The sequence below is a fragment of the Pseudorasbora parva genome, chromosome 6 (assembly GCF_024679245.1).
Source record: "Pseudorasbora parva isolate DD20220531a chromosome 6, ASM2467924v1, whole genome shotgun sequence".
Taxonomy (NCBI): domain Eukaryota; kingdom Metazoa; phylum Chordata; class Actinopteri; order Cypriniformes; family Gobionidae; genus Pseudorasbora; species Pseudorasbora parva.
The window spans coordinates 13,129,341-13,155,268 of record NC_090177.1 but is presented as its reverse complement, the minus strand read 5'-3'; the positions used below and the strand labels follow the sequence as shown (position 1 = coordinate 13,155,268).

The 25,928-nt window shown below is 37.1% G+C and overlaps 1 protein-coding gene across 2 annotated transcripts in view; it reads left to right on the top strand.

Annotated features, from left to right (window-relative positions):
* Positions 1 to 25,928, top strand: part of vwa5b1 (von Willebrand factor A domain containing 5B1) — a 63,729-nt gene that overhangs the window by 2,782 nt on the left and 35,019 nt on the right. For both annotated transcript variants that reach the window (XM_067445671.1, XM_067445670.1), the window contains 6 exons: positions 8,383 to 8,592; positions 11,044 to 11,202; positions 11,382 to 11,601; positions 15,042 to 15,190; positions 19,460 to 19,591; positions 22,566 to 22,690. In XM_067445671.1, the coding sequence (XP_067301772.1) occupies positions 8,454 to 8,592; positions 11,044 to 11,202; positions 11,382 to 11,601; positions 15,042 to 15,190; positions 19,460 to 19,591; positions 22,566 to 22,690 (924 nt within the window). In that variant the 5' untranslated portion in view covers positions 8,383 to 8,453. The remainder of the gene's footprint in view (positions 1 to 8,382; positions 8,593 to 11,043; positions 11,203 to 11,381; positions 11,602 to 15,041; positions 15,191 to 19,459; positions 19,592 to 22,565; positions 22,691 to 25,928) is intronic.

Genomic DNA, 25,928 nt, shown 5'->3' with positions numbered 1-25,928 from the left:
TTCTGTGCCGCATCTCCCAAGGTCTGTGTGGTGGCAGCCGTGGAGTGTGTGTAGTGGGGAGTCTGGCTCTTTTGTTGGGAGTGATTCACACACCGTTGCTCCAGGGAGAGGATGCCTGGGAGGCGGGGGTTGATCATTGTCTGTCACTTTGGGTTCTCCTCATTTGGGTCCCCGTGAATTGAATATGGACGTTTTATTTCATGCATTTTCAAACTAAATCAATCTTGTCATTGAGGATGAAATTGAATTTGAACCGTTACCTGGTCTTTTCTGCTGGAGTTATTTTAAAAAGCTTAAATTATTATTTTTGTGGTTTTTAATATCATTGGTATACTCTTAAAAATAAAGGTTTCAAGAGGGGTTTTCTTTCTTAGCGTGAAGAACATTTTAATAATTTTAATTTTCAATAATAAAGGAAACTTTTGTGCAGTGCAAAGTATCCAAAGGTTCTTCGTGCAACCATCAATGACAATAAAGAACCTTTATGTTTATGAGTGTTTATGCATGAATTCAGTGTCTGTTATTTCATGTCTGAAAAAGATATTGACACCATTGCTTAGTCCAGAAATGCCTGCTCCTCTCAGGACACATGATGGCAGTGTTTGACCGGTTTGCTGTGTGTGATGGCAGTCAGGGGCGAGGGGGAAATCTATCTTGCTCGTCTGTCCGCTTTCATCTTGTCACGTGGCACTGTGCCAAACCCTAATCCATTAGAGAGGGGGTGGCATTCCTCTGTCTCTGAGTTATGGCCATGTGGACACCTCGATGAAAGCCTCTGTTTCTCTTCTGTAATATCGGGAAGCTGTTTAATCTAAAACATTAATGTCCTCTGAGAATAATTGCTCGTAAATCTGGAAACAAAGTCAAATTTCCAAAACACTGACCCTCTGAAGTTCGAAAGTTCAACAAGTTGGATGAAAATTAGAGGATTGATTAAGTCATACTGCAGTTTGCTTTTAAAGTTTGTTGCAGTTAGTTTACCTATTAACTACAGTGCTTAAAACAATGACAAAATGTGCGTTTATAAGATATAAGCATTCAAAACTTACTGTAACTAATTTCTGCTGAAATGGAGGATTTTGATGACATTACTATGGCCTTTTTTAGCCAATCAAATGCTCTCTAGAACATAAAGCGTCCTGCCCCCTACATTATAAAAAGAAGCTGAGGCTAAAATCGGTTACTTGTTCACACATTTTCTACATGGTGAATGGCACATAGTGCACTATATAGGGGACAGGGAACGATTTAGTGTAAATATGCTTTCCACTGTAGCGAATGAAGTCTGGTTTCACATTAGTGTCACATGAACTGCCACAGCATGGCACACAGTTTGCTCTGGTCCAGAGACATGATAGCACAGAGCGGATCAAATGCGTGAGTCGGCACAGACCAGAAAACATATTGGATCCTTTAAATTCTGCACAGAATGCTTTATTTTAAAGGGATATTAGGAGGAAACTGCAGCAGCTTCACCAATCTCAATTTGTCTGGCTGTCCACAGACCAAGCTTAATTTAAGATTGAACATTGGTCTGGGGAGTCTGCTCTGTATTTTCTACTGCACAAGAGGAGTGATCAACGAGCATTATTCAAATGACTGTATGCAATTGGATAGTCCTTCAACATATCAGACCGCAAGAGGCGTGATCAACAGTCAAAAACCTATCGCTTCTCTATCCGTCATCGCGTTAAACCCGCCAATAGTGTGCCAGGTGGATAAGTCAGTCTGTGATTGGTTCCCGCAAAAGTGTAACAGAAGCAGTAGAAATTAATGTACAGGTTTCCAGACTGAGTTGCAGGGTGAAATCAAATCGCTGGCAGACCAGGATGGGTTTACCCAGTCTAAATCTCAATGGCTCTGGCCAAGCTGTGATCGCTATTGGCTGTTTTAAAAAAAGGGAGAGAGGCTGTTCGATATGTCTTCCTGTTTTAGTGGAAATTACGTCATTGAAAAATGATGTGCATTTCAAGCGACTTCATTGGGTCTTTAACATACTGTGGGATATTGTTGTTTGATCAGAGCGCGGGAGACTTAACGAAATTCCCATTTGCATTTGACTGAGCTCTAGTAGATCAGTAGAGAGTTTTGGAAAACTGTTTGGAAACCGTTATCATTTTCTTATAATACTGTTCGATGACGTATGCTTTGAATAAAATCTATATGCTTTTCCTGTAAGTAAGACTGTAGCATTAAAGTCAATATAACATTGTAACAGGGTTCGTTGATGGAAGGAAGGAGGCGGGAACTGGTGAACGTTTAACAACTTTAATTTGCAAATAAATAAACAAAATGAAAGTTTCGCTGCCTTTGCTCCTCATTTTATGCTCCCATCACTCAATCAAACAATGAGCAACAAATGCAAAAACATGAAACCGAGCAGGAAACTATGAAAAAAAAAGATTAAAGTCTATCTAAAACTGAGAACAAAAATCTATGATCACAATAAGCGTGTAAAAAGTGTGTAGGAATCCAAGGAACTGCTCTTAGCTGGTTCAGATCTTATCTTAGTAATAGAACCTTTTCAGTAGGTATTGGTCATCAGTGCCATTTTTATTATTATATATAAATGTATTTTATTATTAATATTTCGTACTTTTGCTATTTCGAGGCATTATTGCAATTATTGGAGTGAAGTCGCCATGGTGATAGTGGCGCTGCTGTAATGAAATGAGATCATGTAGTGGGCGGCAGGGAACGTCGTCATCCATGCTTTAGTTTCATCATCATGAAAAGGTGAAAGCCATCAGGGGCTCAGTATCGTAAAGCTCATCACGAGCTCATTCATGACTGTCAATGTGACTCCTGCAGCGTTTTGGGCTGTCAGACTTCCTCAGCGGCTAAATCACATATTGAACACACACATTCGGTTTTTAATTGTAGTGTCTGTTCTCTAACTGAACTGATTTTATGAAGATGAACGCGGCCGCGGTGGGAAAGTGATCAGTGATTCAGTAGCAGTGGCTTTGGGAATGGCCTCACAGGGCAGCGAAGCATTCTGGGAATTGTAGTCTTTCATCCCCATGAGACAAAAATACATTTTCTGTCTTTTCTCAGTCTAGAAAGCACCAAATTCAAAAATAATTTCACATTTCTACTACATTAATGACCCAGTTTATATACAGATTCATCTTCCCAGCGCTGAAGTACTCCTTTAAGCTCAAATTTAGTGATTTAAAAAAAAAATATATATATTGCTATGTTTATATTATTTTTTTATATTATTATTACTGTTCTTTGTACAGCACAGTGATCAACTTTTGTTGTTTATTTGTGCTTTATAAATAAATAAATAAATAAAAAATGAATGAAGGTGGCCGACAAATGATATAATGTCCTCAAAAGGAATATTAAATATCTCAATGTTAAAAATACTTTTATGAACACCAATTTTATACAATATACTCTACTATTCAAAAGTTTGGTGTCAGGTAGATTCATTTTGTGGGAAAACCAACAATTTAATACTTTTATTCTAAAAGGATGCATTAAATTGATCGAGAGTGACAGACAATTCTAATGTTACAACAGATTTTTCTTTTGAACTTTATTCATCAAAAAAATATATTCCTGAAAAAGTATAAAAGAATATATGAAGCAATACAAACTGTTTTTAACACTGATAATAATCAGAAATGTTTTTGAGCACCAAATCATCATATTAGAATGATTTCTGAAGCTGACACCTAAGGCAGGAGTAATAATGCTGAAAAATCATCCTTGCCAAAACATTTAACTCTTTTTACTGTATTTTTCATCAAATAAATGCAGCCTTGGTGAGCATAAGAGACTTATTTAAAAAATATTTCAATTTTTCAATATTTCAGTTTCAAAAATCGTACCGACCCAAAAGTTATATCATATTCTGGTCAAATATTGTATATTACACGGCAGTATAGCTCAGGTAATTTGGTTGTGGTTTTCAGATTTTGTACCAGGAGACTTTTTTTTTGTAGGTATTTGGCTGTTACATGTATACCGAATTTCATACCTGTGCATGAAATGTAGCGGGAGGGGCACTTTGTTGAAATTTTGTAGGTGGCCATGGCGCTATCGGGCCATTTGCCATGCCTAATTCTGAAACTCGTATGCAGATGTCTTCAGGCTTATCAAACATATGATGTTTGGGGCAGATCGGACTTTGTATGCCTGACGAACAACAGCTTCCTGTGTCATGGTGAAAGATCAGACTTTGTTAAATTAGACAGGCCTTTAAATTAGACAGTGCAAATATAATGTTGATCTGATTAAATCTCTAGGAGGAGTTTGTTAAAGTGCAACGTCTGGAAATGGCAAAAACTGCAAAAATGTTGCAGAGAAAATTCAAAATATCTCGCATTTTGCCACGCCTAATTCTGAAAACCATATCAGACGTACATTTTCACCACTTCTGACGCATGTGCAAAGTTTCATGAGTTTTCGAGCATGTTTAGGCCCTCAAAAATGCAATTCATTTGGGAGAACAATAATGATAGGTTGAGCAATTCCAATATGGTCCTCACACCATCGATGCTCAGGCCCTAACAAGACAAATGTTGATATGAGTATAGGGATATAAAATTAATGCACATAACAGGTCAGATCATTTTGAAAGATGGTTTGAGTTCATATCAGAACCTTTTGATTGCAGACTTTTTATTTTGGCAAATCCCATTTTGACTTTGAGACATTATTCAAAGGAGAAAAATCTGTGATGCATTAGCCTGCCATTTAAATTCCATTACTGTAAGATCAATTGAAACGTTAAAGAGATCTTATTCATGCACTCAAAACCATCTCATTTGAGTTTTACATCATGTTAATTGCTTTTTCTGGAACAATCATTAATAGAACTAAGACAAAGATGGTGATCTGTATCGTATAACTCTTCTGGTTTTGTATTTCCATTGTCTGAAGTTCTCTGCGCTGACATCAGGTAAAAACTGACGAGTCATGACATCAGCACTGCATCTGTAACGGTGCCAGTGGCCTTTTGATGTGCCAGAGGCTTCTGTTTCCTTTTGATGGTGCTGAACCAGACCTGAGCTTTGTGTGCCACAAATCCACCCTTGGGATGGAAAACAGTGTTACATTTTTTTGTAATTTTCTGGTGTTCAAAATGTTAGTCGAACATGTTCTGTTCTTAATCAGTGTTTTTCCTTTTTCAGAGGATATACACTGATCAGGCATAACATTATGATTATGTGTTACTCTCCCTTTTGCTGTCAAACAGCCCTAACTTGTTGAGGCATGGACTCCTCTAGACCCCTGAAGGTGTGCTGCGGTATTTGGAACAAATATGTTAGCAGCAGATCCTTTAAGTCCTGTAAGTTGCGAGGTGGGGCCTCCGTGGATCGGACTTGTTCATTTAGCACATCCCACAGACACTCGATTGGATTGAGATCTGGGGAATTTGGAGGCCAAGTCAACAGCTCAAACTCGTTGTTATGCTCCTCAAACCATTCTTGAAACCATTCATGCATTATCCTGCTGAAAGGCCACAGCCAACAGGGAATACCATTTCCATGAAAGGGTGTATATGGTCTGCAGCAATGCTTAGGTAGGTGGTACGTATCAAAATAACATCCACATGGATGGCAGGACCCAAAGTTTCCCAGCAGAACATTACCCAAAGCATCACACTGTCTCCGCCTGCGTGCCTTCTTCCCATAGTGCATCCTGGTGCCATGTGTTCCCCAGATAAGTGTTGCATACGCACCCGACCATCCACGTGATATAAAAGAAAACATGATTCATCAGACCAGGCCACCTTCTTTCATTGCTCCGTGGTCCAGTTCTGATGCTCATGCCCAATGTCTTGCCGCTTTTGGTGGTGGACAGGGGTCAGCATGGGCACCCTGACCGGTCTGCAGCTATGCAGCCCCATACACAATAAACTAACACTTTTCTATCAGAACCAGCTTTAATTTTTTAATCAATTTGAGTAACAGTAGGTCGTCTGTTTGATCGGACCACTCAGGCCAGCCTTCTCTCCCCACGTGCATCAATGAGCCTTGGCCGCCCATGACCCATGTCGGTTCACCACTGTTCCTTCCCTGGACCATTTTGGATAAATACTGACCACTGCAGATCGGGAACACCTCACAAGAGCTGCAGTTTTGGAGATGCTCTGACATTTTGCCCCTTGTCAAACTCGCTCAAGTCCTTAAATTTCCCCATTTTTCCTGCTTCTAACACATCAACTTAAAGGACAAAAGGTCCTTGCTGCCTAATATATTCCACTCACTAACAGGTGTCGTGATGAAGAGATAATCAGTGTTATTCACTTCACCTGTCAGTGGTTATAATGTTATGCCTGCTCGTGTATATTTGAAATGTTTATTTTTCTTTTTGTTTTAATTAAACCTCGCAAATGTGCATTAGATTCATGCTTAAAACAAGAAAACACAATGCAGTAAAAAAATAAATATATATATATATATATATATATATATATATATATATATATATATATACATACATACATACATACATACATACATACATACATACATACATACATACACACACACACACACACACACACACACACACACACACACACACACACACACACACACACACACACACACACACACACACACACACACACACACACACACACACACACACACACACACACACACACTCCTGAACAAAATCTTAAGACCAGGGGATTCATTGCAAGTTTTACACATTTCGCACTAGTGGATCATAACCGGGTTGTAAGTGCTGCTTCAAAATGCCAAAAGAAGAAACAGGAGCAAGAGACAAAAAATAGAGAGTAGGCAATTTATTGAAAACTGTGTTTAAACTGATACAGGCCGTTCATCAGCTGATCAAAAGTTTAAGACCATAGCCATAAAAAGGTAAAATCTGCACAAAAATATGGCTTTCATGGCATTGTCCTTCAAGCAGTCATACTGTCAAGATCTCCTGATGGCAAAGGCAAAAAGGCTTTCTCTCTTTAAACGTGGCAGGATTGTTGAGCTGCACAAGCAAGGCCTTTCGCAACGCGCCATCGCTGCTGAGGTTGGACGCAGTAAGACAGTCATTTTACATTTCTTGAAAAATCCTGAGAGTTATGGGTCAAGTGGTAGACCCAAAAGGATTTCACCTGCACTGAACCGCAGGATCCGACGGGTTGTCCGTGAAGACATAGGTCGATCCTCAACCCAAATTAAGGCCCTTACTGATGCTGACTGCAGCCCAATAACCATAGACGTCATCTGCTAGATGACGTCTTCAAAGGCCACGTCTCCTCCTACGACACAAACTTGCCCGTTTAGAATTTGCAAGGGAGCACCAAACTTGGGACACTGAAAAGTGGAAAAAAGTTTTATTCTCTGACGATAATTTTTTTTACCTGGTCTTGATGGCTTCCAACATTACTGGCATGACAAGGAGATCCCACCTGAGATGTTTTCTACGCGGCACAGTGGAGGAGGCTCCATCATGATCTGGGGTGCTTTTTCCTTCAATGGGAAAATGGAGCTTCAGGTTGTGCAGGGGCGTCAAACGGCGACTGGCTATGTGGATCTGTTGCAGCGGGCATCCCTCTTGACCGAGGGCCTCCGTCTGTGCGGTAATGACTGGGTCTTTCAACAGGACAACGCTGCAATTCACAAAGCCCGCCTGACGAAGGACTTCTTCCAGGAGAATAATGTTGCTCTTTTGGACCATCCTGCATGTTCCCCTGATCTAAATTCCATTGAGAACATTTGGGGATGGATGGCAAGGGAAGTTTACAAAAATGGACGACAGTTCTAGACCGTGGATGCCCTTTGTGAAGCCACCTTCACCACATGGAGCAACTTTCCCACCAGCCTCCTGGAAACAGTCACATCAAGCATGCCGAAACGAGTTTTTGAAGTGATCAACAAGAACGGTGGGGCTACTCACTACTGAGTCCTTTTTTGACACTTTTAGTACTGTTGTGCGTTTATTTTTGGGCTATGGTCTTAAACTTTTGATCAGCTGATGAACGGCCTGTATCAGTTTAAACACAGTTTTCAATAAATTGCCTACTCTCTATGTTTTGTCTCTTGCTCCTGTTTCTTCTTTTGATATTTTGAAGCAGCACTTACAACCCAGTTATGATCCACAAGTGCGAAATGTGTAAAACTTGCAATGAATCCCTGGTCTTAAGATTTTGTTTTGGAGTGTGTATATATATATATATATATATAATATAATTATATATAATTCAGGTCCTTCAGTTTTGCTTTAAGTACATTTGTGTTTTTTTAAGGTGTAAATATTTTCAATATTTTTTCTGGATGTTCATACAATGGCCAAAAGCATACATAAATATACATTGGTGCCAAGGAATTAATTAATGGTTGATTCATTAATTCATTCACTCTGTAATATATTGTAAAATATGGTTTCAATCTTATCTAGCCTTTTTAGGGAAACATCACCTATCGCCTCCTTCTCTGCATGTGAGAAGCTGTACTGGACAGATCTACATCATGCCAGGCCTGATCAACAAGAGCAAACGGAGCGCTCTGCCTCTCAGCATCTCTGACATCACTTCCTGTGTCAGGGGTTACACCCTGGCAATGACAGCCTCCTTGACATATGAAAACATTGAAGATCACCCTGTTGAGGGTGAGTATGCTTCCTAATAGGTGCATTACTTCTGATACTCCTGAAATGACATCCATAGCTGCTCTTTCTAAGGCATTACTATTACACACAACAATATTTATAGTACACACAAATTTTAAGATTTATGTATTGCATATAACATTTGGATTACACAGTTTTAACATGCATAATGTGATGCATATTTGCCAGACATATGTATCTGAAACAGGCACAATTTCACTAATAGTACTAATAAACTGAATGTGTTTTTAATGCACAATAACCAGGTTTATATATTTATCATCAATAAATCAAATTAGTTTCTATCTCATAAATTAACTGAATATTTCTAGCCATTCATATTTGATACATATTCAATGTTAATTATTTTTAACTGAATAAAAGTTTCACAATGAACAGATTTATACTGATTTGAATAAAGGCATTTGGAATATCATTATTTAAATAAAATCAAATAGATGCAAATTAATGTTAATAGCCATGATTTTTTTTTTTGAGTGCAGAAGAATTTTCTGACTGTGGGGGACCACAGGTGTCACAGAAATGCTAAACGGTTAAGCAAATCAAATAGATACATAAAAAGGAAAAACAGCACAGAAATGCAAATGAGTAACCGAATTGCCCTTTTAATTGCCTGACTAAAACCTATACTTGTAAATCAATTTGTGAACCCAATTTCTTATTTCTCTTTTTAAATCGCATTTTCAAATCAAATAATTAATTACTTCTCTATTTAGACTATTTAATTTGTAAACACATTTAATAATACCTATTTTATTGTACAATTAGTTATTAATTAACAAAATGCTTTACTACTATGTCCGTGTGGTCCTCCATATCTGAAAAATATATGCTAAACTTGTGTTTCTTAGACTTGTTAAAATTGTGTGACCCAAATGGATGGACATTTTATGTGCAGTTACATTTAGACCTACATTTTTTTTTATGTAGTTTTGCTTATTCTGAAGGGATTTGAACTGAACTCTAGTATTAAACTTTGCCATGTAATTCTTCACACAATGTTCCAGTTGTTCCACCAATGATGACTAGATTAAATATAATCTCAAAATATGCTACATCATCAGGCCCTGCACATACACTTAAAAATAACAGTTTGCTACAAGCTACATTGAGCAACCAACAAGCTACATTGAGATTATAATTTGTAATATATACACATTTTTAAGTTGATTACTCAAAAAAATAAAATAAAAAAAAATTGCTCCAACTACTTGAGTTGTAGCCCTATAAATAATTAATATTATCTATTTCAGTTCAAATTCACAGCTACAGCACATATGTTATTTGGCATGTATATTTAGTGAACAGGTAAGATATTACTTGTCAGTTATTATCCCAGTCATTGATTATAGAGTCTAAATGTTGTGTTAACCTTATGTTGTCTACTCTTCAGCAAAATAGTAACCACTAAAACTTCAACATTGCAGAAACTCATTTGAATGTCAAACATAATACTAACAGGTCTTTTTTCACAAATAAAACAACTAATTAATTAGCAGGTAATTTCAACATTTATTCTCCATATCCTATCCTAGGCAAAGCATGCCACGATCCACTGCCTAATTTCTGAAGTTACCAAGATGATTTAATTTAGTTACTACAACTTTATTTAAAAAAAGAAAAATCTATTCAAGCAGAAATTTGAGTTAAAATTATACACACTATTAAGTTGATGCAATAATCAACATTATTGTCAGCAGAACTCAACAAAATAATGTTTGCAACCTAAAAGTTTGAATTAAAACTAAATATTAGAATTTTTGCAACCATGCATTTATTCAAAGGGGTAGTCCTCCCAACAATGAAAATTCTGTCATCATTTACTCACTCTCTGGTTGTTCCAAACCTTTATAATTTTATTTTTCGGCAGAATTTTTGGGTGAACTATCTCTTAAGTTGTTGTAACAGGTCCCCTGAATTACCTTTCAGAGTGTATTTTTAGTAGATGTGTCAATATATATATATATATATATAATATATATTGTTTTGTTTGTTTGTCCAAAAGCACTCCACTTTATCCACTTGTGATGAAAATAACCAATATAAAAAATCAAGAATTTATTTATTATTCTTATCCTCAATAGCAATTTGGGACAAAAAGCAATATACTCTTTATAATCACAGTAATACTTTCTCAAAATGCCCTGAAGGAAAGAGAAACACTTGTGTTTCACTTCCAACCTCATCAGCGATTTGTGTATGAACTCTAGAAATGTCACCGGCACATTGCTGCTCTGTGGTCTCCAGTGTCTTATTGACTCCAACAGATTGGATTTTGCATTAGTCAATGCTGAAGGCACTAAAACGAAGGATTTAATTTCTGTCAAGTGCAAAATTAGCTTTGTGGAAAGATCGCCTTTCGCTATTGTGTAATAAACAATGCATTCTCCTGAATCACTTTTTCTAATCCTTTTCCTGTGATTCATGCAGGAGTCTTTATATATCCTCTGGATGAGTGCAGTGTGGTGGTCGGGTTCGAAGCGATGATTGGCAGCCAGATAATAACCGTGCAGGTCAAAGACAAAACTAAAATCGATGACTGTTACTTTGATTGCTGCAATGCCAATGGAACCCCGCACAGTGGAGGTGGTAAGACTGCATGCTCATTTATAACGCTCATCAAAGATCTAATCCCCAATTCAGAGCTTAAACGGAAGGCCTGTCATGGTGTCTGTTCAATCCAGTTTACACGCAAAATCCTGTTAAGCTCTTGCATTGACGTTGACTGTACATTTCAGAGGCTTTACTGATGAATCATCTTGCTGCAGGACATATCGTTTTGGATGAGGATCAGGAGAGGTCAGTGCTGGTGGTCAGTCTGGGTGTCATTCCCCCTCTGGAGACCATTAATATACTGGTCAGCACGTCCTCGGAGCTCAGCACGCTCCCTAACGGTGGAATTCGGGTAACCTCACCGCCCGTATGCTCTCCAAGAGTCCAACGTTCTGTCAAAGAGGAGCAGGCGTTTTCACCGAGTACTGTTAGGAGGTTCGTGATTCATTAATATTTCATATTTTAATAATTATAGTATTTGAATGGCACTCCTGTATTTATAATCCTCAAACATTCTGGTTTCTGTTTTAAATTCCAAACGAAATGTTTTTAATAATAATTTAAATTCTGTGGATTGTATTATTGACCTTGTGTTTGCCATGTAAATAACGTAATAATCAAACAAATTAAACTCCAAATCCTAGTCGAAGTATTAAACTTTGCAGTTCTTTTTTCAATTTTGTTCTTACTTGCAGATTTTTTTTCTTCTTACATCTACATTTAATCTCTATGTAGCTACATTTAATTTACACAGAATCACAATAATAATAATAATTTACTCGCCCTCATGTTCCTAAATCTGTAGGACCTTGTGTAGAACACAAAATAAAATATTTTCTATTTAAATATTTTGAAGAACTTTGGGAACCAAACACCTTTAGACCCCACTGACTTCCATTGCATGGGGAAAAAGCAATACAAAATATATTTTTATACAGTGCCTTGCGAAAGTATCGTCCCCCTTGAACTTTGCGACATTTTGCCACATTTCAGGCTTCAAACATAAAGATATAAAACTGTCATTTTTTTTGAAGAATCAACAACACGTGGGACACAATCATGAAGTGGAATGAAATTTCTTGGATATTTCAAACTTTTTTAACAAATCAAAAACTGAAAAATTGGGCGTGCAAAATGATTCGGCCCCCTTAAGTTAATACTTTGTAGCGCCACCTTTTGCTGCGATTACAGCTGTAAGTCTCTTGAGGTATGTCTCTATCAGTTTTGCACATCAAGAGACTGAAATTTTTGCCCATTCCTCCTTGCAGAACAGCTCGAGCTCAGTGAGGTTGGATGGAGAGCGTTTGTGAACAGCAGTTTTCAGATCTTTCCACAGATTCTCGATTGGATTCAGGTCTGGACTTTGACTTGGCCATTCGAACACCTGGATATGTTTATTTTTGAACCATTCCATTGTAGATTTTGCTTTATGTTTTGGATCATTGTCTTGTTGGAAGACAAATCTCCGTCCCAGTCTCAGGTCTTTTGCAGACTCCATCAGGTTTTCTTCCAGAATGGTCCTGTATTTGGCTCCATCCATCTTCCCATCAATTTTAACCATCTTCCCTGTGCCTGCTGAAGAAAATCAGGCCCAAACGATGATGCTGACGCCACCATGTTTGACAGTGGGGATGGCGTGTTCAGGGTGATGAGCGGTGTTGCTTTTATGCCAAACATAACGTTTTGCATTGTTGCCAAAAAGTTCAATTTGGTTTCATCTGACCAGAGCACCTTCTTTCACATGTTTGGTGTGTCTCCCAGGTGGCTTGTGGCAAACTTTAAACAACACTTTTTATGGATATATTTAATAAATGGCTTTCTTCTTGCCACTCTTCCCTAAAGGCACGATTTGTGCAGTATACGACTGGTTGTTGTCCTATGGACAGAGTCTCCCACCTCAGCTGTAGATCTCTGCAGTTCATCTAGAGTGATCGTGGGCCTCTCGGCTGCATCTCTGATCAGTCTTCTCCTTGTATGAGCAGAAAGTTTAGAGGTATGGCCAGGTCTTGGTAGATTTTCAGTGGTCTGATACTCCTTCCATTTCAATATTATCGCTTGCACAGTGCTCCTTGGGATGTTTAAAGCTTGGGAAATCTTTTTGTATCCAAATCCGGCTTTAAACTTCTCCACAACAGTATCTCGGACCTGCCTGGTGTGTTACTTGTTCTTCATGATGCTCTCTGCGCTTTAAACGGACCTCTGAGACTATCACAGTGCAGGTGCATTTATACGGAGATGTGATTACACACAGGTGGATTCTATTTATCATCATTAGTAATTTAGGTCAACATTGGATCATTCAGAGATCCTCACTGAACTTCTGGAGAGAGTTTGCTGCACTGAAAATAAAGGGGCTGAATAATTTTGCACACCCAATCTTTTCAGTTTTTGATTTGTTAAAAAAGTTTGAAATATCCAATAAATTTCATTCCACTTCATGATTGTGTCCCACTTGTTGTTGATTCTTCACAAAAAATTACAGTTTTATATCTTTATGTTTAAAGCCTGAAATGGGGCAAAAGGTCGCAAAGTTCCACGAAAGTTTGGTATGGCCATTTTGGAATGACATGGATAAAGACCCCAATATACTTCAAGAGTAATCGCAAAACGAACTGATGTGATATCATTTCAAACAAAATCAGGCCAAAACAAAGTTCAGGTAGGTGTGCATGGCCTTCTTTTACGGGATTTTGAAGGGGTGGTTCCGTGTTTTTTTCTTCTAGGCTTGGTTGTGTTTATGGGGCGCAGTATAACATGTCTTAATACTTTTTTTTAAAGATGCCGTATTTTTCTTCTATTTGACCTTTATTCCACACCGCTATCTTCACTGTCCTTTGAACGGCTTGTTTGCTTCCTGCTTCTGTGAAGCCCATCCCTCCGAAAAACGCAATGCTCTTAGATTGGTTTGATGGCCAAATGTAGTTTCCTGTATTTTTATTGGCTGAAGTGCCAAGCACAGGTTACCGGAAACGCCACGCCCCTTACCATTACGGGCAGAAGTCACATCTGGGGCAGTGTTTATGTTAATAGCAAGGGTTAATGATGTCACCAATCCGGAAAGAAGCTTGTTGTAGTCCAAACAATATCTCCGTTTGCATTGAACTTTCAGCGCTGTAACTTTGCAGATACTATTTATGCTCAAGCAGCAACATTACACACTAACTAAAGATAAAAAAGTGAAATCGCATGCAACCACCCCTTTAAACAATCTATTGTATAAAGTGCTGTATAAATAAACGTGACATGATTGCTGGTGTGCAGCAGAGCTCGTGCAAACATACATGTTGCTATGATTAGATGCTTTTTTTATGCTTTATTAAAAAATGCTTGCTGTTTTCTCAATTGTGTTGTTAATTTTTTTATTGAGAGGGAAGCGTGCAGCAAATATTTCCATATTCATCTAACCGTCGCTCTCAGCAGCATGGGCGGCGTCAGATGTTTGATAACAGTATAGCGCTGCTCACGTGTTTCAAGCGTTTTTTTACTCCTAAACGAAGAACGAAAAAGAACTTTGCCTTGAGTATATCGGGGCCTAAATTATGACAGAATTTTAATTAGTTGAAATTAAATAGTTGAGATGTCAGCTGCTCTAAGCCATTCCTCATTCCTCAGCCATTCCATCTCTTCAAAATACAGATAATCCTCCAAAAAGTTTTGTACAATTTTGGAATGGTGTGAGTATAAAATGATGACAGACTTTTAATTTTATAGTAATCTATCCTTTAAATCATTACTACTGTTGTTTTACTGCCTTTTAAGCACTGCTTTTTCCTTAAAAAATTAAACATATTCATATTATTACCTCACTAGTCCAGGATTTAATGAAACTGAACTGAAAATGAAGTTTGAATGTGTACCTGCTGATTTTGTCTCAGGAGGGATCAGCATCATTGTGCACAGGGAACACACGAGCAGACGGCCTCAGGTGTGTGTTTGGCTGCTCTGTTGGAGGAAGAGACCATCAACTCCATTGACTATGAGTTTAACTTCCATCTTGAGATCAGAGGCCCGTATTTACTCGCAGGTCAGTTCCTCCATCCTCATCCTTAAAAATTGTCTCTCAATGAAACACTCCTAATACCCCGATCATAGGCTTGATTTCCAGAGAACACAAGTAAATTTTGTGTGGTTAATCGCATCTAAATATAATTATATTAAAAATATCAATTATATATATAAATTATATAAATATACATACATAGTACATACATGCACATATATACAGGGTTCGTACGGGTGCTTGAAATCCTTGAAAGTGCTTGAATTTTGATGTTGTGTTTTCAAGGTTTGAAAAGTGCTTGAATTTTGGATAAGGTGCTTAAAAATGCTTGAAATTGTAACTATTTCTTTTACAACAAATACCTATCTGACTAAATAGTTCGTTTATTAAATGTAGAAATAAAATGTTGGAGAGCCTAAAATGAAACCTGCTGTGCTCGCGATCTGCCTGTCTATTTCCGTGTGACTCCGCCCCCATGTTGTCGTTTCATTGAACGTTGGCTGAAAGATGCTAAATACGAATTTTGGATCAAACTGGCACAAACCCCACGAAGTACCTCCTGTAAAGTTTGCAAAAATACATGCAGCTTTTCACTATATGGGCGAGTCTGCTCTTTCGAGTCACATGAAAGGTAGGCTAAGTCATAGACTTTCAAGTAAGCTAACTAAAGTAGTTTAACGTTACTGTAGCCTACACATTAGCGCCTATTTGTTTAACTTGCGCTATTAACTGCTAGCTAGGAATTCGCATTAGTGACAGAGTATATGTATAATGTGATAATGTAAGATTAGCATGTCCGTTATGGCATGTTCATTTGTGGAATAGGCAGTGAACGTAGCCACAAATTTAAACCTACAAACATTAGCTCAGTGCATAAAAATAGTGTCAGATGATCATACAAGTAACCATGGGCGTAGATTACGCGGGGGACGTGTCCCCCTCACTTTTAATAAAATGTATTTTCGTCCCCCGCACTTTTACTGGGTCTCACCGATGCTAGTCGACCCGCTCCGAGCGGGATCCGAACCGGCGTTACCTGCGCGGGGGCGGGCAAGTTAACAGGGACGCTAAAAACAGCTCTCTCTAATCTCGGTTGATTGCGCGCTTCTTGAGGTCACGGTCAAATGTATTTACATAGAAACCAATGTGAATACATCAAGATTTAAATTCAGAGACAAAAAATAATCTATGCATGACCTGTCATTTTATTCGCATCTAAATATGAGGAAAGTCCTCCTCATCCACTTTTGGAAAGTCCAAAAGTGGATTCGTAATATCCAGTCACGCTGGAGCTGCAGCTGAAGGAAAACAATCGTTATGATGATGAAACGTGACGACGACAATCAGACGATTGCGACAATATATATGCTTTGTGTGTTTTTCAAGCCATCTCAATGTAGGCTATTGATGACAATAAAGTATAGGCTATCATATGAATAATGCAGCTTTTAATGTTTAGTATCTTCTGCTCACCAAGGCTGCATTTATGTAATCAAAAATAGTTCAAACAGTAATATTTTGAAATATTATTACAAATTAAAACAGCTTTTTTCCTATGTGAATATATAGTAATTTATTCCTGTGATCAAAGCTGAATTTATCATTACTCCAGTCTTCAGTGTGACATGATCCTTCACTAATCATTCTCATATCAGGATTTAATAATCAAGAAACATTTATGATTATTATCTGTGTTGAAAACAGTTGTGCTGCTTAAAAATGTTGTGGAAACCATGATAGCCTACATGTTATTTTTCAGGTTTCTTTAATGAATAGAAAGTTCAAAGGATAGCAGTTATTTGCATTCATTAAAAATTATCATCTTTTGTAATATTAAAATTATCACTTGTGATCAATTTAATGCATGTCTGATCAACAAAAGTATTAATTTCTCTCTTTTTTAATTTTACCACAAATGTTTAGATGGTTTCCACAAAAATTAAGCATCACCATGAGCAGCACAACTGATAATAATCATAAATGTGTGTTGATCATCAGATCCTCATCTGAGAGTGATTAGTGAAGGATCATGTGACTCTGAAGACTGGAGTAATGATGATAAATTCAGCTTTGATCACAGGAATAAATTACACTTTACTATATATTCACACAGAGAACAGCTGGTTTACATTAGAATATATATATATATTTTTACATTGCATAAAATCTATGGAATGTTAATGCACAAGTGTTTGTAGGCTAGTATATAAACCAATTATAAAATTGGCACAAAAAATAGGAGAATAATATTATAGATATTAATTAGTGGTTATTGTTCAGCAGTGTATTTGATATCTTGCCCAATTAAAAGCAAGAGATGCAATAAATTATATTGGTCAAAAAAAAAAAAAAAAAAAAAAAATTCTGTCCCACTCACTTCTGAAAAGATGGCTTTGCCCCTGCAAGTAACTTAGTGCTGTCAAAATATTGATATATTTTTCGATCGGTCTGAATTTCACACAGGATTAGACACATAATTCTACAAATTCCTGCCGATTTTGCGCTCATATCTGAAGTGGGCACATACCGTTATAAGCCGACCTCTGACATACAAGTAAATAAAATAAAAAATAGCTCCTTTTCCCAGCTAATTAATGGTCAAATACACACAAAAAATGTTACACTGTTCATCTGGGTGTGTATTAACCTAAATACAGCCGTAAACGATTCAGAAGAATGAGTAACAGGAACAGTGTTTTGATTCCACACTCGCGTCAGGTCTTAAAGGGGCAGCAGTTATTCAAACTACAAAAAGACAAAATATCACCTGCTGCTCTTTACTGATCATATAAAGTGATCTCTTCAGAAGAAATACTTGATTGCCTAGACTTTTAATAGACATACACACACAATTTTTTTTAAAATTAAAAATAGAAAAGGTCAATGAGGTACATGTGATTGACTGTCTACCTCAAAGACGAATGTTTTCATTTTTAAAATGTTCAATAAATGAATTGAAAGTGAAGTGAACCCGTCGAGTGATTTTGTTTAGGGTAATTGTTTTTACAATTACCCCAAAGGCAGGTCAGATAGTAAGCAAAATCTACTTAGACAGTGATACATTTAAAAGAAATAAAACTTGATTTGGTTAAATATCTGATCCTGCTGCTTTACGAAACACGATTTTGGCTGTTTATAGTATTATTATCTTTTTAATGTGATGATAAAGTGTACTAAATAATAATTTTGACAATGTATTGGTATGTAATTTACAGCGGTGTTAGGTGCTGGAAAAATCATTAAATTTGACCTTGAAAGTGCTTGAAAAGTGCTTGAATTTGACCTTTGAAAAGGTGTACGAACCCTGTATATATTAAGCATATATATATATATATTAAGTAGTATGTGTGTATGTGTGTGTATATATATATATATATATATATATATATATATATATATATATATATATATATATATATATATATATCAAATATTATAATGTGAAATGTAAAAAAGCGTGAATATACTGCAACTTTATTTGGATTAAATTGCCTGGCAAATGTATGGAAGCTTAGTTCCACCATGGAATAAAAAAATATAATTATGTAATTGCGAGTCTCTTATAATTCTGACTGTTTTCTTACAAGTGCGAAAAAATTGCCAGCATATATTTTACATTTATGCATTTATGTTGAAGTTCTCCTTTTTGTTTATATCTACCCATTTAGACTTTTTCCCCCTCCCAATTCTTAAAAAGAAATGTCAGAATTGTGAGATGTACGTTTGCAATTGTGAGCAAAAAAAAGTAAGAATTGTGAGATAAAATGTTGCAATTACCTTTTTTTTTCTTTTTTCTTTTTGGAGTAAAAAAAAATAAAACAGAATTGTGAGATGTAAACTTGCAATTACCAGTTTATAACTTGCGAAGTTGTGAGAGATAAAATCAGAATTGCAGGAAAAAAGAGAATTGTGAAATTAAGTCACAATTACCTTATCCGTATAAATACATAAATCTAAAACATGCTGCCAGTTTTTTAGCCCAAATTATGTTTGATGTGTGGATAGTATGATGAGTTGACTTTTAAAGCTATACATGTTATCAGTTTGAATACACATCCAGGTGCATTGGATAAAAGTGCCTGCCAAATTCATAAATGTAAAGTGCAGCATATGCTTGTCATTTCAGCTGGGACTCAAGCCCAAATTATGTGTTGATTGCCTAGCTGTACCACATTATTTCATACCAGTTGTTTTGCAGTATACGTCTTCCTGCTGAACGGTTTAGTCCTCGCATGTGGTCTATTGTCTGTTGCTCCTGCTTATTTTAGATGCTTTAGAAGTTTCTCTGTGCAGGTGTGGAGAGCCCCTCACATGCCATCCGGGCGGACGCGGACCCTTCGGCTCGCTCTGCCACAAGTATTGTGGTCACACTGGCAGACAAGTACACCTACGACTGCCCTGTGGAGATACTGATCTACCCCAGTGGTTTGTAGCACACATAAATCATTTTAAATAATTAAGTAGTATAAATCAATAATTGTATATAACGATGATCTCAATCTACATTCTACAGTATGAAACAAACAATGCTGAGCTAGCTCTTTTTAGTGAATCAAAAGTATACAGCGCAACAAAATAAACTGTTCAGAAAAATTAATTACTGCCTGATGCATTCAGATTTTTAGGTTCTATTGTCTAAAAGGGATAGTTCACCCAAAAAAGAAAGTTTTGTCAAAACTTACTGATCCTCAAGTTGTTTTAAACCTGTATAAGTTTATTTCTTCTGTTGAACACAAAAGAAGAAATTTTAAAGGTCCCGTTCTTCGCGATTCCATCTTTCAAACTTTAGTTAGTGTGTAATGTTGCTGTTAGAGCATAAATAATACCTATAAATTATAAAGCTCAAAGTTCAATGCCAAGCTAGATATTTTTTAACAGAAGTTCCCTTTCAAAGCCTACAGCGAACGGCCGGTTTGGACTACACCCCTGCACTTCCTTCATGAATGACGTCACTAGAACCGTTTGTTGACTAACCCTCCGCCCACAAGAACATGCAAAATAGGGGGCGTGGTCTTTTTGCTCTCCCATGTGGAGAAGAGCGCGCTTTCAGCGCTTGGATCTCCCCATTATGGTAAGAGGCGGGACCTTTCCGGGCAAAGTGCGCTAAGCTGCTGTCCAATCACAACACATGAAGCGCTGGCCCAATCAGAACTCGTTATGTGTTTCTGAAGGAGGGACTTCATAGAACAAGGAAATCATCAGGCCGTTTTTAGGACAGAGGAAACAGCGGTATACAGATAAGTAAATTGTGTGAAAAATACTGTGTTTTTTTTACACGGGAAACATGAACTCATGCTATTTTGCACACTGTAAACATAATCAAAGCTTCGAAAACACACGAAGAACGGGACCTTTAAAGAATGTCTGTAAGCAGACAGTTGATGGACTCCATAGTAGGAAAAAAAAAACCTACTGAGGTGAGTAAATGACAGAATTTTCATTTTTGGGTGAACTATCCCTTTAATAATTCTCCTAAGTAACACTACTTTGTTTTGTCCAGTTTGTCAATGTCAGTTTCTTGTTCAAACAATTCTCAGTTAGTAACTAACACAACAAATTGATATGTCATTTTCGATAGCCGTTTAGGCTTTTTAGTCCTATAGGATAAATAGGTTAAGTGAACTATGCTAACTTTGTTTGTCAAGGATCATTCATTCTATGAAGCAAAGATATCCAGGATAAAGTTCTGAAAGGTCATAGACCTCGACACTGGACACACAAACCTCAAGAACAATCACAATCACTAACAATAATTACAAAACAAAGTAATATTTTTTTATAATCCTATAAAATTAATGGCAATCAGCCATGATGTTCAATATGAAATTCTTTTGATCAGTTGGGACAGCATTTGGGGCAATTCTGGTGGTCTACCATGGTTTTTTATGTAGTTTCAAGTAATTCACATTTCTTAATATTTGTGAATCAAAAGGTTTTGTAAACTGGAAAGTATGTACAGTAGTTGCTTTTTTTAGGGTCTGATTCTTGAACAAATGGTTCAGATTTGATTATCTTTAAGTGAAGAGAAAATTTCAGTGTAACCAGTGTGGTTTATTATTTATTATTACTAAAATAGTCTCATCATTTTTGTTATGCAATTGCATTTCTTATTTCCATATATTTATTCCTAAAGGCTTATTTATACTTCTGCGTCGACCCTATGCTGTAGCTATGTTGTAGGCTGTGTGTGGAAAGCATTGACTCTGGCGTAACCTGATGTGCACCTCTCCAAAAATGTAACAAGCATTAACTCTTCATGGACTGGAAGCACTGTTATTGGTCTGCTAGAACCCCTTCTTCAGGTCAAAAAAAAAATAATCTGCACAATTCCTCATATGCAATATCCTCTTGCGGATTATAAATATCTGTTCTTTGATATTTAACAACAAGCTGCAACAAAAGTGGCTGTCTATTTGCCGCCATCACTGCTGCTGCTTCCCCGACAACGTACACAACAAACTGCTTTGTCTTCAGCTTTTGAATTAATACTGTGGGTTACACCATCAACATGTCCGTGGACATTGCCTACTAGCATGTTTAGTGTATGTCGACATAGACAATGGCGCAGAACTGTATAAATGAAAACTGCCACAATTTGAATTGTTCAACAGAATCATAATTCAATTCTCTATGATTCCCATTCCTACAATTTCTTAAACAACACTAAACACTCACAAAAAATGCCTTTGTAACCATTGACCTGTAGCAAACACCTATAGTGGTGACAAACACCACACGTTTTTAGTTCATGAAAACTTATGAAGCCGTTTTCCTTCTGGACCTGTCCAGCAATTTAATTTTTTGTCAGGACATTTGGTCCCCATGGACAGACAAACAAGATAACAGTAAGACACAGTAACTCAGACCTGTGTTAACTGGACAATAGAGTCTGCCTTTTGAGAACAAGCCAGTCCTAATCTCTCCCTGTGCCTGATAGCTTGTCCAAATGAGAGGCTGTTTATTAAATCAGAGGCTATTGAAACATCATTCCCAGGCCCACAACCATACAACATGATTTCTTGCTCTATAAGCACTGTTTAGTTGAGCTCTATATTTCTTCAGCCACCCCATCATGCATCTCGACCTTCATCGGCTCACAATGCCTCATAAGGTGCCTCATGAGATTGCCTCACTCTGCAGGTGACCCGAGGGCAGTATTGTGCAATTGAATTCATTAGAAAACCAAGTCAAGGGGGCAAACGTTCAGCCGTATTGATGGCCCACTAGGAGCCGACGCACTTTCTTCCAAATACAGCTGCTGTTTTTTAAGAAATACTGCCATCGTGGGAGTCCTTCATGTCTGGCAATAATGCAACTCATCGTCTGCTGTCATAATTCACTGTTGTGCTGCCACACAGAGAGCCTTACAGAGAGAGTAATTATTCTTTTCTATGCGTAGAGCCCCATCTGCCACACGTTCTCATTGAAGAAGGAGACATGACATCGGAGGAATACGACGAGCACCTGAAAGGACGGAGCGACTACATAAAGGCCACGAAGAAGGACTGCAGTAATGAAAAGACAGTGAGTGAAGAGAAAGAATGAATGAAAACAGACAGAAACTGTTTGAGCATGTTGTACAAGGACGAAAAATAGCAAAAGCTTGATGGTCTGTAGAAGTAGTACAACACCATGATGCTTAGGGACATATTTATCAACATCTTGCACCAGCACAAACCCTCTTTTGGCGTTAAAAACTACTGTCCGTTTTTGAAAAAGCTTGAACAGGGTTATTTTTGCAACTAACCTTATTGCAAATGTATTTGCAGGAGTTTCCCTTTCAGGCACAACATTTATGGGAGGAGAATTTTTAAATTAATCATGTAAGGTGATTTACTAAGGTTTGTGCTAGTCAATTTGTACTGGTATTTCACCATTACCACCCAAAAAAGCATGTTTTTAACCAGATGTTAATTTGTGCTACTCTTACTCTTAGGAAATGAGCCCGCTTAGTAAATATGGCCCTTAGTTTTTTAAACTTCATATAATTGGTAAAGAAATCTAGAAAAGATTATTTTGTTTTGGCAGCCAGGATCCTAAACTACTGGAAGTGGTAATTATTTTAAATAATGGACTCAAGTCGTGTTATTGGGACGGAGATGTCCATTACCAAATTGGCATGTAATATATAAGATTCAAATACTTTCAAGGAATGATTCTGGTCACTGACCAAAGAAGTACTTAAAAGTATCATGGTGCAATTATAGTTTTTTTGGACAATGAAACCAGTTTTAAAATTTTAGATGTGTAAAAGAGAAGCATAAAACATGTCTAAAATAATTGTGATAAATCTAATCACAATTCTAATCTAGTCTAGTCATCTAATCTAGTCAAATTCAGTAAATTATAAATTATTTATTTAATGTTAATAGTGATACATTTAATAATTAATAAAATATTATGAATATACACTCTCCAGCCATATTATTAGGTACTGTACATTTATTAGGTTGGACCCCCTTTTGCCTAGCCTAGAAATCGCACCCTAGCAACAGCAAATTTCAACTTGTCAGGCTACCTTTTGCCTTCAGAACTGCCTTAATTTTTCGTGGCATAAGGTGCTGGAAACATTCCTCTGCGATTTTGGTCCATATTGACATGATAGACTCATGCAGTTGCTGCAGATCCATGACGCAAATCTCCCGTTCCACCACATCCCAAATGTGCTCTATTGGATTGATCTGGTGACTCTGGAGACCATTTGAGTTTGGTTTCTTGAACGTGACAGTGAGTTTACTAGTTTGAGATGATTTGAGCTTTGTGACATGGTGCGTTATTCTGCCGGAAGTAGACATCAGAAGATGACACACTGGTTATAAATAGATAGACATGGTCAGCCACATTACTCGGGTCATCTGTGGGCTTTAAACAATCCCAAAATGTGCCAAGAAAATAATTATTTCCCACACCATTACACCACCACCAGCCTGAACTGTCAATAAAAGGCACGATGGATTCATGCTTTCATGTTGTTTACACCAAATTCTGACCCTACCATTGAATGCCACAGCAAAATCAAGACTCATCAGACAAGGCAACATTTTTCCAATCTTCTATTGCCGGATTTGGTGAGCCTGTGCGAATTGTACCCTCAGTTTTCTGCTCTTAGCTGACAGGAGAGGCACTTAGATTGACCTTCTGCTGCTATTGCCCTTCTGCTTCAAGGTTCGATATGTTGTGCGTTCAGAGACGCTCTTCTGCAGACCTCGATTGTAACCAGTGATTACTGTTGCCTTTCTATCAGCTTTAACCAATTTGGCCATTCTACTAATAGACATGGTATTTTCACCCACAGAACTGCCGTTCTCTGGATATTTTCTCTTTTCCAGACCATTCTCTGTAAACCCATAGAGATGGATGTGTATGAAAATCCCAGTCGATCAGCAGTTTCTTAAATACTCAGATCAGCCCGTCCATCACCAACAAACGTTTAAAGTCTAAAAAAAATTTGTTCTATAGTATGATTAAGGGTAGTTTTAATGAAATTCGGATATCTGCCATGTTCATGCTTCATGAATGGACACTTCAGAATCTCAGCTGGAGTAGTAGGTCATCCAGGTATTTTTCACTTACTTTTCAAATATTAAGTATTCAAACATAATACTCTTTTAGCGTACGTACAGTTTTCGCATACTGTATTTTAGGAAGCATTCGATTTCGGAAGCAGCGCATTTCTACTTGCCATGTGATTGGCTGATTAGATACAATTTTTGCATTAAAGAGCAGTTGAACAGGTGTATTTTTGTGTGTGTGTGTGTGTGTGTGTGTGTGTGTGTGTGTGTGTGTGTGTGTGTGTGTGTGTGTGTTTGTGTGTGTGTGTGTGTGTGTGTGTGTGTGTGTGTGTGTGTGTGTGTGTGTGTGTTTTTGTGTGTATTTATTAGCACTATAAAAGTTTGGGGTTGTTAAGAATTTATTTGATCAAAAGTACAGTAAATTACAAATCCTTGAATCATTCCTCCAGTGTTCAGTGTCACAGAAATCATTCTAATATGCTGGTTTACTGTTTTTCTACTATTATCAATGTTGAAAACAGATGCACTGCTTAATATATTTGTGGAAAAATATCAGCATTTTTTTTCAGGATTCATTGATAAATACATTTTTTTAAAATAATGAGCATTTATTTGAAATAGAAATCAATTTTATAATGTATAAATATTTTCTGTATCACTTTTGATCAGTTTAATGCATCCTTGCTGAATAAAATAGTTTATTTATTTAAAAATTAAAAGTAACTAACTAAAAGATCCCAAACTTTTTAAGGCTCCAGTCATTCTGTAAAATGTTCAGGGACTTTTAAACGTCAAGCTGTTAGATTTAGCCCAATGACTTACATACTCAAAATCCTGTATGAAATCAGATTTAGTTAGGTTATCCAGTTAATGCAAAATCTCTTGCCAATTCTTGCTAATCTTCGCTTCAGTGGTTACATTAAGTGAAAATATCAGCACAGATTCATGTTTTTTCAGCAGCACAAAGCTTCAGTTGCATCCTTAAGTGAGTGCTGTTCCTCAACAGGAGGGAAATAACATCCAGCCCTAAAATAATCAGCAATGAATAGCGGTTTCTATGGAAACTGTCAAAGGTCTTCAGCAGAGTCCAGAGTGTTTCTACCCATTGCATAGCGAACTAATAGTTAACTTCACCTCATTCGGGAGGTATGCTCCTTTAATTAAATCTTTAAAGCATGAGAGGGGAATCCAGGACCCGTAAAAGATTTACAAAATTCTGATATTTGCGAACAGTTTCATTATTTGTCTCT